At 59.0% G+C, this 12,820-nt stretch overlaps 1 protein-coding gene and 1 long non-coding RNA gene across 2 annotated transcripts; one reads left to right on the top strand and one right to left on the bottom strand.

Moving 5' to 3' along the window:
- Positions 1-1,868: 1,868 nt before the first annotated feature.
- RPS6KL1 (ribosomal protein S6 kinase like 1) lies at positions 1,869-10,041 on the top strand. The gene is made up of 10 exons (XM_037394448.1): positions 1,869-2,228; positions 2,709-2,833; positions 3,655-3,747; positions 4,574-4,621; positions 5,352-5,484; positions 6,819-7,730; positions 8,548-8,637; positions 8,786-8,868; positions 9,162-9,257; positions 9,357-10,041. Exons 1-10 carry the CDS (start codon positions 1,991-1,993, stop codon positions 9,465-9,467), a joined length of 1,929 nt encoding a protein of 642 aa, XP_037250345.1. The 5' UTR covers positions 1,869-1,990; the 3' UTR covers positions 9,468-10,041.
- Positions 9,851-12,243, bottom strand: LOC119151080. The gene is made up of 2 exons (XR_005105295.1): positions 11,368-12,243; positions 9,851-10,373 (listed from the first exon to the last, which is right to left on the bottom strand). It is a non-coding gene; the product is annotated as an uncharacterized LOC119151080 (long non-coding RNA).
- Positions 12,244-12,820: the final 577 nt, after the last annotated feature.

Here is a 12,820-nt window from a genome sequence, read left to right as displayed (position 1 = left end):
ATCTAAAAATAGCCCCCCAAATTTAACATCCTCCAGGCAGCACTGGCATGGGAATCTGGAAGCCCACAGGTAAGGGCTGCTGTGCCTCAGGGCTGGTGCACGTGCTTTCCCTGCCCTTGCAAGGCTTTTCCTTCCAGTTCTTGGGGCACTTCTTGCCAATGCCTTTGGCTCACTCTCTTCTGCGCCTGCCCCTTGTCCCCTCTGCCTTGCTGGCCCCGCAGTGTGGCTGCTCGGGGACTGCCCAAAGCCAGCCCTGCTCAGCTCTGCAAAGCACCACTGGGGGGTCCCAGGAGGATGTTAACCCCCCATCATCTATCTCCTCCCTTCCCATCCAGAGGGGACGCAGCTTTAACTGGGAAGGGCTGGGGCCAGCCCATGGCGAGTCCTGGCTCCAGCAGGGGCTGAGCACTGTCACCATCCAGGCCGGGGTGGCTGCGGTGGCAGGGCACAGGGCCAGCACCTGTCACAGTGAAACTGCCTTTCAGAAACGGTTCCTGTTGCAACGGGACATGCCCATCTCTTGGGAAGGGATGGGCAAAGATGCAGGTGCCTCCTTCTTCCCAACCAGTCTCAGCACAGTCTTTCTTGGGGCACCACTGGGATTTCATTCCAGCTTTCCGCCCTTTGCAGGTCCCCTGCCACCACCCCAGTGAGGTGGTTATTTGGATCCGGACCGACGATCCCATGGATGGACGTAGCAAACCACGTGGCCTGAGCCTGGCTGAGCATTCCTGATTCAGCACGTCTCCTTCGCTGATTACTGCGGTGATCCAGCAGACCTGGCCTTCGCTGATTACTGTGGTGATCCAGCAGACCTGGCCTTCGCTGATTACTGTGGTGATCCAGCAGACCTGGCCTTCGCTGATTACTGCGGTGATCCAGCAGACCTGGCCTTCGCTGATTACTGTGGTGATCCAGCAGACCTGGCCTTCGCTGATTACTGCGGTGATCCAGCAGACCTGGCCTTCCAAGAAAAAGCCAGACCAGGAACGCACGCTTCTAGGTTGAGCCAGACACTCGTATTTCCCACGTATAAAGCATTTGCTATCTAATCCCAAGCCTGGGATCTTGGCTGCGCTGGCGTTTCGCAGCACCTGAACGCGTTCCTGCTGGCATTCCTGGCTCCATATGTTTGAAACAAGCGTGTAAACCCAAACGGGTCTGTGAGCGCTGGCGAAAGGGCTGGCAGGGAGCCCAGGGCTGGGGGCAGCGGCACAGGGAGAGCGGGTGGGTGGGAGAGCAGGTGGGTGGGTGGGAGAGCGAGGACCACCCGGGTGGGAGCGCCTTTCCACAGGCAGAGGCAAAGCCTATTTAAAACACGGCTAATTACGTGGCACGGGAGCAAGGAAATAGGGTAGCAAAGGCAGAACTTAATGAATGGGAGCTTTATTAGTTAAGGGTAATTAATGGTGACTAATGATGATGATAACGCGAGCAGAGCAACGGTGCTTATAGAGCGATGAAGACCCTGCGGTGGGGTGGGACCCCCGTCGGGGATCCCCCCCCCCCCCGGCCGGGACCTCCCTCCTTGGTGGTGCGGGACCCCCTCCCCCGGCGGAGACACTCTTCCTCTGGCCGGGACGCCCCCGCGGTGGTCCGGAGCCCCCCTCCCCCCGCCGGGACACCCCCGCTCGGCGGTCCGGGTCCCCCTCCCCAGGCGCAGCCCCCTGCGGGGGGCGGGACGATGATCTCATCCGCAGCCAATCGGCGGCGCCCCGGCGGCCCCACCGCCCCGGGGGCGAGCGGCGGCGGCACGCGGCCCCGGCGCGGCCCCGCCCCTCCCCGCGCGCCGCATCCGGCGGCACCGGGGGATGCTGCCGGCGGCGCTCGCCCGGGTGCGCGCCCGCGGCGGGGGCGGCGGCGGGGGGCGGGGCAGGGGGGCCGTGCCGCTCAGCGGCGCCCGGTTACCGGCCGGCGAAGGGCCGGGGCGTGCGGCGCGCCTCACCCGCGCGTCCCGCTGTCCGCCGGCGGCGCGGGGCGGCGCGGGGCCATGAGCCGGCCGGAGGCCGAGCCGTGCTCCCGGGCGCTGGCGCAGGCCCGCGTCTACCTGGGGCAGCTGCGGGGCCGCGTGGCGCCGGCGGGCCCCGAGGGCGGCGGGCGCCGGGACTACCTGGTGGAGGCGGCGCGGCAGCTGCGCCTGGCGCTGGAGCGGGACGTCAGCGAGGACTACGAGGAGGCCTTCAACCACTACCAGAACGGCGTGGACGTGCTGCTGCGCGGCGTGCAGGGTGCGGGGCTCTCCGGGGGCGCGGGGGTCTCCGGGGGCGCGGGGCGGGGCAGCGAGGGGCCCGGGGCGTCCCCGCCGGGGGGCGGTGAAGGCGAGCGGGGCATCCCTCCCTGGGGGCAGCCAGGGGACTAGGGCATCTGTCTGAGGAGAATGACAAGGGGACCAGGGCATCCCTCCCGGGGAGCAGCGATGGGACCGGGTTATCCCTCTGAGGAGCGTGACAAGGGGGCTGGGGCGTCACAAGGGGGCTGGGGCGTCCCTTCAGGGATTGCAGGCAGGGGGCCAGTGCCATCCCTACTGGCAGAAGACCGAGGGGACTGGAGCATCCCTCTGGGCAGTATGGCCAGGGGACCAGGGCATCCCTCCTGTGAGCGTTGCAATGGGACCGGGGTGTCCCTCCAGGCATCGTGGCCAGGGGACCAGGGTGTCCCTCTAGGCAGCGTGGCAAGCCCCTCACACCCACCCTCTGTGCCCACTGCAGTTGACCCCAACAAGGAGCGTCGGGAGGCTGTGAAGCGGAAGATCACGCAGTACCTGAGGCGCGCGGAGGAAATCTTCAACTGCCACCTCCAGCGGGCTGCAGGGGATGGCAACCCCACTACCACGGTGAGGGGCTGGTGTGGGGCGGCATGGGTGGGATGGCAGCGGATCTGTGGCACTGGGAAACCTGGGATGGACACACACACACATAAAGCAGCCCCAGTGAGCCTCCTCAGCTGCCTCTGCCTGATGCCATGGTGAGGTGGTGTAGAGAAAATGGCAGATTCATGAGCTGCAGAGTGTCCCGGCGTGCTGGTGGCTGTGAGGGAGCTGGCAGCCCCTCGCCCTGCCGGGATCGAAGAGCTGAGGTGGGCCCCGCTTGCCTGGGGTGCAGCCAGCCCCCCTGGGATGAGGGGGGGGGCATGTTTAGCTTGCTGCTGCTGCAGTGAAAATGGCTGCGTTTGGCGGGACTGAAGGCACTGGGGGAGACCACCTTGTTAAAAATGTCATCTGCCACATCGTTCCTTCCCACCTGGATGGAAACCAAAGATGATGGCTGCTTGCTGCATTGTGGGAAGGAGGTGGTTAATGAAGGGAGAAGGGATTGAGGCAGGGCAGGGTCAGAGCCTGATGAGAAAGACAGGGGAGAAAGACAACTATCTTCTATACAGATCCCCTTGGTGTTGAAGCAGTCCGGGTCCAAATTTTGGAGTGATTTTACCCATTCTGCAGGTGCAAGCTTTCCCCAAAAAACTCAGAAATCCAGGAGCTGGCCAGGAAAATGGTTCAGCTGATGTTAGGAGTCAAGCACAGCTGTTGGAACATTGTCTCTGGATGCTGACCGGCCTGGCAGTGTTGCCGCCTCTTTAAAATGTGGGGACTTCTGTCACCTGCTGTCATGGACGGTAGCATCTCCAGGTCCCTCATCTTCTCTCACCACCTTGCAGGGTTACAGCAGCCTGCGCTTCCGGCCGATCAGGACACTGAGCTCCGCAGTGGAGAACCTGAGACGGTGTAAGGTTGTGGGCGTGATCGATAAGGTAATAGAATGACTTGACCTGGAATGGGGTGGGGGTGTTTGTGAGGCTGGTGTGGGACCAAAGGGAGTGTAAGCTAGAGGGTCCTGGCAGCTGGGATGGGGGTGCCAGCCCCCAGCACACCCACCAAGAAATGTGAGGGTATCCATCCACGCCACTCCCGCCAAGGAAAATTTGCAGGCAAGGATGCAAGACCCTTTAGTAGGAGTTAGTTGGGAAATCTGTTAATGTGCCCATTACTTCTTACCAGAGCTTGGAGGTTGATGCATTCAGTTCTTTCCCATGCATGGAATCGTGCCTGATGCTTAGGCACCGCGGTGGTGGACTCCTATGGATAATCTAGACTGCAGCAGAAGACAAGCTGTCTGGCTGAACCAGCTAATCAGTAGCTCACCATCTTGGAGCAAAGGTGCCAGGTTACCGTCTCCATACACGCACTGGCACACTGCTCTCCTCTGCTGTTCACACGTCTGAGTTTGGCAGGACTGGCGCGGTCCTCCTGTCCCTGCCGAGGCCCAGGTGGGCAGCCCGGCGCACCCCACCGAGCCCAGAAGGAGCAGTGCGAAACCCTTCTTTTGTGAGAGAAGCAAAAATGGTGTGGGAGTCACCTCCTGATTAACTTTCTGCTCCCTGGTTGCATGGCTATCTCATTACTAATAACCCGTGCTTTGTCGTTCAGGAGTAGGGGTTTGAGCACCACCAAACTCTTCGAGTTGGGTGGGAGTTTGTTGCAGATGCAGAGCTGAGTCCCTGCGGTCATTCCTGTAGGCTGTGTGTTGGGGTGGGAGCCATCACCGCTTCTGACCGGTGCTGTATATACTGTTTCCAGGTGCAGATTGTCCAGGATCCGGCCACTGGTGGGACCTTTATACTGAAGGTGGGTGTTTTCAGGTCCATCTGCCTGCTTCTCCCTGTTGTCCCAGAGCCTCCTTGTCCAAACAGATGGCTGGAGGACCAAAAAATAGCAGCTGACAGAGGTGTTGGAGGAAGTTCATTGTTCATAAAGTTTCTTTTGGCTGCCTCAGCCATCTTCCGTGATCAGAAGGGAAGTGGTTCTCCTCGGTCACCTCTCTCTGCCTTGTAATGCTGCAAGCCAAACCTTATGCCCATGTTAATCTGGGTCAACCCCTGAAACAGGTTGTGGATGAGGTGTGCTCAGTACAAGTCCTAGGGCGTTTTCCAGCACCCTTGAACTAAAAATAAAGGAGTTTAATAATTGGACAAGGAGCCTGACAGGGAGAAGCATCAGCTCCAGAGGAGAGAGGGCTGGGATGGCAGGTTCCCGTCTGAAGGGAGTAGGGGTAGTTGTGGGGGGTGGACCAGCAGTGTCCTCTGGGTCCCACAGTGCAGGTGGGGAGTGGTCTGCCTTGGCAGAGCTTTGCAGAGCCCTGCCTCATCACAGCTGGCTGCTGGGGACTGACAGATCTCTCAGCATGAGCTGCAGGACTCTGCAGATAGGGAGCTCCATTGCAGGTGTCGCAGGGGAGCAGCCGTGGCGTGGGGCAGATGGCACCCTACTTTTCTGGCTGGCCTCCTGCCCAGTGCTAGGTTGCAGGGAGTCCAAGTCTCTACCACGCTGTAACACCCATCTGCCTGTACCTCCTCAGAGCCTCCCCAAATCCCACGTTGAGACCCGTGAGCGACAGACCATCATCCCTCATGGGGTCCCCTTCATGGTCAAGCTGTTGTGCTACTATGTGAGTGAGGACTCCATCTTCCTCCACCTGGAGCACGTGCAGGGTGAGTGGAGATGACATTGCCTCCTGTCCGTGGAGCATCCTGCTCTTATCCCCAGCCTCCCTTTCTTTGTAATCTCAAATATGTTTCTCCTGCTGCTTTGGAACTGCACTTTTAATAGTGACAGCACAAGCTGTCTTCTTCATGGAAGGGTGGTGGGTACCAAGGCTGGGAGACTTTGTAGAAGGAGCTGCTCGGCTGTACTGGGGATTCTGGAGGTCTGGTAAGAGCTGACTGGGGAAGTAACTTAGAAATGGGACCTGCGGAGACCTACAAGGGGAGAGAGGTTGTGGGTGTGTTTTATATGGAAACTGTCCTTAGGGACTAGAGTCCCATGGGAGGAAATGTCATGCCTTGATGTAAAGAAGTTGATGTGGCTCAGCATCTTGAAAAGAAAAAAACCTTCATTTTACTGACATTGTTTGACCATGACAAGAAGGTGATGGAGAAGAACCAAGTGAAGCAGTTCACCTGGATGTTGTAGAACAAAACTCCCTTGATAAGACCTTTGTAAAGCATTTTTTGTTTACAAAAGAAGAGGTCGCACTGGATTCTGAGACCAGACCAAAGAGAGGAGATGGAGAATTGGGGCATAAAGGGCAGGGAGCACATCGGGGTTCGGGTTCAACAAGGAGGCAAACTTAAGGCTTGTCCCAGATCCTGGTGAAGAAGTGTGACAAGGTGGAGGCTTGTCCTAAGGAGCTTCTTTGCTCTCTGCTGGTTGAGTGGATGTGTAGGAAGCTGCAGCTGGACTCCAGCAATGGCAAATGAAGGCTGATGTGTGTTGAGTCTCAAACGCCCTGTGTGTTGCTGTAGGGTGAATGTGCAGAAAGCAGGGAGCAGCTGAACATAGTGAGGCTGGGAAACCCTGGCGGGTGCTGCGGGCTCCAGGGCCTGCTGCGCTGGCTCCTCGCTGACCCATGGGCTCTGTGCCGTGCTGTGGGGGCTCTGTGGCATCTCTGTCATGCGGGGAGGAAAGGCTTTCAGGGGGAAGTGGGGGTGGGTTCAGGGGTCTATGAAGATGTGGCTCGCCTGTGACATGGAAGTGGCAGAGCTGAGATCAAGGCAACTGTGCAGAATGCGGAACAGGGCTCCTAAAAGAGGGTGGAATGAGCCTTTGGTGTGCTAGGTCCCGGGGAGGTGTGGTGTTGAGCACGGGTGTGCTTGCAGGGCTGGGGAGCATGCTGCATGGACTTGAGCTTTGCTGCAGGGGACGTTAATGATGCTCGGTCACGTCCCCAGCGTGTCAGCCTTGGCCTGTGCCTGAACGGGCTGTGTGTGCAGTGGGGGAGCCACGGATGCTTTCTGCCCCATCACTTGTTCTCTCTGCTTTCCAGGGGAGACGCTGTGGTCTCACCTCCGCTCCAAGTACTGTGTCCAGCAGGGACCTGCCGATTCAAACGCTGTTCAAGCCCTGAGGGACCGTGGCAGAGAGGATGGCGTGGGAAGCTCCCAGGGCAGCAGCCAAGTCTCCATCTTCTCTGCTTGCACAGGCAATGGCCTCCCAGGCTCTGCAACTCACCGAGTACTGGGAAACACTGATGCCTCGCCGCCTGGGGAGCAGTCCCCCAACCCCACGGACACCAGCTTAGGGAACCACTGCCAGCTTCGCCTTGCTCCCGCTGGCAGCGTAAGGGCTGCAGCCAGAGGGCAGGATCTGTGTGTGACACAGGCTGTGTCTGGCATCATGGACCATGTTCCGGCAGCATCAGCCAAAGCTCCTGGCCACCCTGCCAGCCAGGGCTTGGTCGTCTACCCCTGGGACGCTCTAACAGGTGGCGTGGGCTGCATATCGGCGAGAGCAGCCTCCCAGCAAGACCCCAGGCTTCCCCAGGGACCTGCCCCTCTACCAAAGACTGTGAGAGGAGGGGGCCAGCCAGGGGCAGGGGAGCCGCCGCCTCAGCAAGTGTCTGAGGTCCCCTGGGCTCAGCCCTGCCTGACCTCAGGTCAGAGACAGCTTCATGCAGGAGTTGCCCCATCCAGCTCTGCCAAGCCCGGTGGGCCTGACCCAGAAGCACGGGAGCCCTCGCGGGGAGCAAGGCTGACCTGTGGCCGGCTCAGCGAGCAGCCACCATCAGGACAGCGCAGGGCTTTGGCTTCCCAGGAGCACGGCCGGAGAGCGTGGGCTGTGAAGGAGGAGCAGGTGCAGCTGTGGGCAGCAGAAATCCTCCTGGCCTTAGAGGGACTTCACCAACAGGGCGTCTTGTGCCGGGACCTCAACCCCAGGAACCTGTTGCTTGATGCAGCTGGTAGGTAGTGCCCCAGGCTGCTGCCTTGAGGAGGAGGAGGATGGCCTTTTGGCTGGGAGACTGCCACTTGCCCCATTTCCAGGAGATGAGGACCTTCTAGAGTTTGCTTTGGGGGAGGGTGGGAGTCTGGAGGGGTTTGGATGTTGCTGATCCTGGAAGTGCAGTCTCAGCTGGGATTTCCAAGCGGTATTGCAAGAGATGGCTCTGCAGTGGGAGAGTCAGGGGCTGTAGCCACAGGAATGCATTGCCCCTGTTCCCCCGCAGGGGCTGTCTGCCTGGGAAGTCCCAGCATGGGGAAGCTGAGACCAGCTGAACTGTGCCTGAGGTTAGTGGGACTGCAGTTTTCCTCTGCTTGTAGTTACTGCCTGCTGGGGGATTCTGGAGCCGTCCCATCCCTCAAAGCCACGGCTACTGCTGTCAGTGCAAGCTGAATGCAAGTCTCTGCTCAGCTGGCAACATCTGGGTATCTCTGGAGAGGTACAAATTGCTTAGGAAAAGAAAAATGCAGAGAGCTTTGCAATGGGAAAGCTAACCTTCCCCCCCTTTAAAAACTGCTTCTTTCCTCACTACAGCCTGCACTGAGGTCTGTGAGCTTGGAGCCCACCTGACCAGTCTCACCAGCTGCGAGTGCCTGCTGGGCATCTCGTGCAAGCGGTGGGAGGCTGGGGGATGTGCAGTGCCTCAGCATTCAGGGCATGGCAGGGGCCCAGTGCCCTGGCTGTTGCCATTGCAGGGATGTGGCTTGGCTTTGTGCTGCAACCAAAGCCCCTAGCTTTGTCCTAACCTCCCTGCTTTTGGCTCTGGTGCTGCTCTGCAGGTCACGTCCGTCTCACCTTCTTTGGCCAGTGGACAGAGGTGGAGCCCCAATACTGCAGCCAGGCACGGGAAGAGCTGTACAGTGCCCCAGGTAAGGAATGCATCCCCTGCCTTCTGCCCACTGCCACCAACCGGGGAAGAGGGGGCTTCTGCAGGCAGCGAGATAGGCCCAGCGTGGTACAGCCACTGGTGCTCCCTGCCTCCCACTCTAATTAATACCTCTCTGGCTTTTTCTGCAGAAGTGGGGGGGATCGCAGAGCCCACCGAAGCAGCTGACTGTTGGAGCTTTGGCTCACTCTTGTATGAGTTGCTGACAGGAGTGGTAAGAGGCAGCGGAGCTGTGCAAGGAGGGGGGAGGCAGAGGTGACTCTGTGGTGCAAGGTCTCCCTGCCATGCCGGGGCTGGGACAGTACCTTGCCCCACTGGCACCTCGGTGCTGTGCCAGGTTGCTTCAGGCTTGTGGTTCCTAGTGCCTGTGCACAGCCTCTGGGTCTTCAGTACACCAGGTTTTAAATCCTGCTGTACAGGGCTGGGGTTGTGTGGCAATGATGGCTCAGCAGGGCCCTCCTACCCTTCTCGGTTCCTCCACTCACCATCTCCTTCTACCTCCTGCAGCCACTGTCCCTAAACCACCCTTCAGGGATTCAACCTCACACCCAGCTGCATCTGCCAGAAGGGCTTAGCCTGGCTGCCACATCGCTGCTCACCGAGGTGAGGCAGCACAGGGCGAGGCACTGTGGAAAGGCAGGGTCCAGCTGGGGTAGCTTTTCCAGTATCCCCATCCTGCTGCCCCGTCCCCTTTCTCCACAGCTCCTGCAGTACAACCCAAAGTGGCGTCTGGGCTCTGGAGGAGGTGGCATGGCGAAGCTGAAGTCCCACTCCTTCTTCAGCACCGTCCCGTGGAACAAGCTGGTGGGCTAGGCAGGCTGTCCTCCCTGCAGGGAGCTGGGCACAGAGCCACTGTCCTGGCACTAGCGACCCCGGGTGGCACTGGCAGCTCTGCCTGCTGGGGGGGTTGCCTGCAAGGGCTGTCCCGGTGTGGGGTACGCATGAGGTTTTGCAGCCTGACGTGTTCTTCTGTCTCTGCTTGTGTTTGCTGGTGTCTCCAAGAGGAGGCTGCAGTCTGGGCCAGGCTGTCTTCTCTAGGTCCTCCCTGGTGGGAAAGGGAAGCCAGGTGCCCACCCCTGGGGTGAGGCTATGCTCCCCTTCTGGGGCATCCCTTGCTCAGCTTAGCGTCTCGCCTCGGGACTCCCTCCCTATGGTTTTTATCTCTGCTACTACCACAGCGACCCTCTCCCCTGTTATTTTTTTTTGTGGCTTCCAAGTGCATCTCCTCTGGGCCCCACCGGCTGGTGCCCAAGCCTGGGGTCTGTGCCCATCCCTGACTGCATGTGTGTGTGGGTAATGCCTGATGCAGGGGTGAGACAGGAGGGAGCCCTCTGCTCTTCTCCCCTCAGCCCTCTGAAATAAAATAAACCACTCATTATTGCTTGCAGAAGCGTCCTTTTGTATCTGAGCCAGGCCAGCCAGGCCTGGACCAAGCGTGCTGAGTGCGGGAGAGCCCCGGGGATGGCATCACCCACTGGCTGTCAGCACCCTGCAGCCAAAACCCAGAAGGTGGCACCGAGCTGCCTGCCCCACAGGTTCCTGGGGCTGCGTGGCCGCAGATCAGAGTTGAGAAAAACGCACAGAGTACCTGTGTTCTTCTTCCAGCCCTGATTTTTGTTGTTACCCGTTCTGGCCCCAGCCTCCCGTGCCTGGGTGCTCCTTTCTGCTGCAGGACGGCAGCCCGCTGCCCTCCCCGCTGTGCTTTGAGCGCAGTTGCCCCTGGTAGATCAAACAGCAAGCCGTTAACGGGATGAACGCTGAGAGCCAGCACAGACGGAAGAAGGGCAAAAGTAAAGACAAACCAGGATGGAAGAAAAGGCATCTGCCAACAGCCTGAAGCAGCAGCTGCTGTGCTGATTTGTGCAAGTCAAAGCCCTAGGCTGAAGGATGAGCTAGCAATGGCAGCAGTGGAGTGCTGCATCTCCCCCCCGCGTGCTCGCAGCGCTCCCTCATCCCCAACGGTAAGGAATTACCGGCACCAGTGAAACTTCCCAGTGGCTAGCTGGTTCCAGCTCCTGCTTGCCACCGGCCGCTACCACCCTGCCTGCTCCTCGCTGCCTCCGGGTGCTTGTCCAGCAGAGGGGAGCAAAGCCTGGGAGAAACTCCTCTCCCACTCCAGCGAAGGTACCTGAAAGGCCGTGCAGGAGCAAGAGGGCTAACCAGGGAGCAGACCGCTAATTCCACGCAGCGCCTGGTGCTTTTCCACTCCAGGGCAGCCTTTCCTGGCTGCACCCACAGCCACCAGCCTCCTAATCCTGTGTGATTGAGGGGAGGCTCAGCAGGACCCACCCTGTGGCCAAAGCCCCAGCAGGACACTGCCATGGGTGTCACCCAGGAGGGTCAAAAGGCAGCTTTAAGCACAGCAGCTGCACCGCCCTCCTACAGCAAGCCCCAGCAGGGCGGATTAAATAGAGCAGGCAGATTAAATAAGAGCAGTTGGCTAAACTGCATCATTTTAGGAGCTTGGCTGTACATTCCCAGTTGGAAGGCCCCATTTATTGCAGCCTCTGACAGAACATGGCCATTGCCCTTCCCCAGGCTCACGTACAAAGCCAAGGTGGGCCCCCCGTATCCTAAACCAGCGCAGAGCACTGGTGCTAGCAGCATTTTCTAATCAGAACTTTCTCTTTCAATGTACTTGTGCAAGAGTGGCTAGATTCTTTGCCCTTCCTATACAGCAAGGGAAGGGGTTTTTCCTCTCTTCCTCACCTACCTCAACCAGGGGCAGTCAGAAGCAAGCTGACTCCACGCACCAGTTTGTCCAGAGCTGCCAGGAAGATGCAGGAACCAGCACCAGGCACTGCTCTCACCAGCACGCAAGCTGTAAGTGGAACAGTTTTCTGTTAAAAGGGGCTGCTTTCTTCACTCATAGCCGGGAAAGGCAAACCATTCTCTGAAGTTGGTGTCGGAGCTGGAAAAACCCTGCCATGATCCAGGAACAATTTCATATTGTTCCAACCCAGACAGCTCCCTGGGGAAAGTCTCAGCACCACAGCCAACTTGCACTTGACAGTCCTTTGATCTTGCCTGCTTTCTCCCTCTGCAACCCCTAAGGGCTGTTTTCCCCACGTGCATGGTTTACAGCTCTCCCCTGTTCTATCAGGGACAAACCAACCCGGCTCCACACCGGTACTGTAACAGCCTCTCCCAAGTCCCCCTCTTGGCCATCATGCCACTTACCACACACTGGGATTTCCTCACCGTCTGCAACGCTTCTCTTGCTAGACCGAGAAACGGACCATTTCCAGCCCCCAAAACCTCATCTTTGCTGGGAACAGCCAACCCTGTGCCAAAGAGGGTTTGAGGACAGCAGTTCACAGCCAGAGAAGCCACAATTTAGACCCACCTGCGAAGGGCCCAGCTCCCATTCCCTTTCCTCTCACCACCAGGTGACAGGCTTCTCACACTACACTTAGCGACGCTGCTGATGCCAGGGCCCTTGTCCAGGAGCTGCTGCCTGCCCCCTCAAACACACCCCCACCTCGCAGTTGTTGCCCATTTTTATTTCATTTAAAATCCGCTGTGTTAAATATTTTAGTTACAAGTTCTGTGTAGAGGGTAAGAGTAATAGAGTCTGCAGGCACTAGCAACCCCCTCACTCCCCAATACATGTGTGCGCTATCAGATTAAGGACTGCCCCCCTCCCCCCAAAACCAGCAGCCTTGGGCTGGGATATACATTGAAGACCTGGCCCTCCCCAGCTGTCTCCCCGCTGGTAGCGGGCCAAGCCCTCGCACGCAGGAAGCCAGCAGTCGGATCCACCATCAGTGAGCTGTGATTCAAGGACAGCTGCTGGGGGCTGGTTCTTGCCCCCGTGTCAGGCATGTAATGGTGAAAAGGGTTGTTCCCCCAGGAACAGTGCTACCTCCACAGAGGTCACGCGCTCTGCCCACCCGGACACGAACATTCATGCCACGGTGACCAGGCTGGAGAGACAATCATCTCCAAGGGAAAGCAGGGGAGCTTGCCGCTGCTGCATTCCTGTCTGTGGAGGGAGTGTAACTAGGGCACTGCTAGAGGCGTGACACCTACCTCAAGCCCTGCTCTGATCAAAATCTCTGCTGCAAGCAGCCTGGGGGGTCCCCAGACTGCCCTCGCAAAGCAGATGAGTGTGAAATATTTTTAAGCAAAACAGGGACAGAACAGTAGCCTTTCCTCTCCTCTCC

Source organism: Falco rusticolus, chromosome 7, assembly GCF_015220075.1.
Source record: "Falco rusticolus isolate bFalRus1 chromosome 7, bFalRus1.pri, whole genome shotgun sequence".
Classification (NCBI taxonomy): Eukaryota; Metazoa; Chordata; class Aves; order Falconiformes; family Falconidae; genus Falco; species Falco rusticolus.
This window is presented reverse-complemented; position numbering and strand designations above follow the sequence as displayed.

Bases quoted from the DNA above. Each gene is read 5' to 3' on its own strand.
- RPS6KL1 (XM_037394448.1), top strand. From the start codon at position 1,991: ATGAGCCGGCCGGAGGCCGAGCCGTGCTCCCGGGCGCTGGCGCAGGCC. The intron at 3,748-4,573 runs GTAATAGAATGA...TACTGTTTCCAG, and splicing joins TTGTGGGCGTGATCGATAAG to GTGCAGATTGTCCAGGATCC. The intron at 8,869-9,161 runs GTAAGAGGCAGC...TACCTCCTGCAG, and splicing joins ATGAGTTGCTGACAGGAGTG to CCACTGTCCCTAAACCACCC.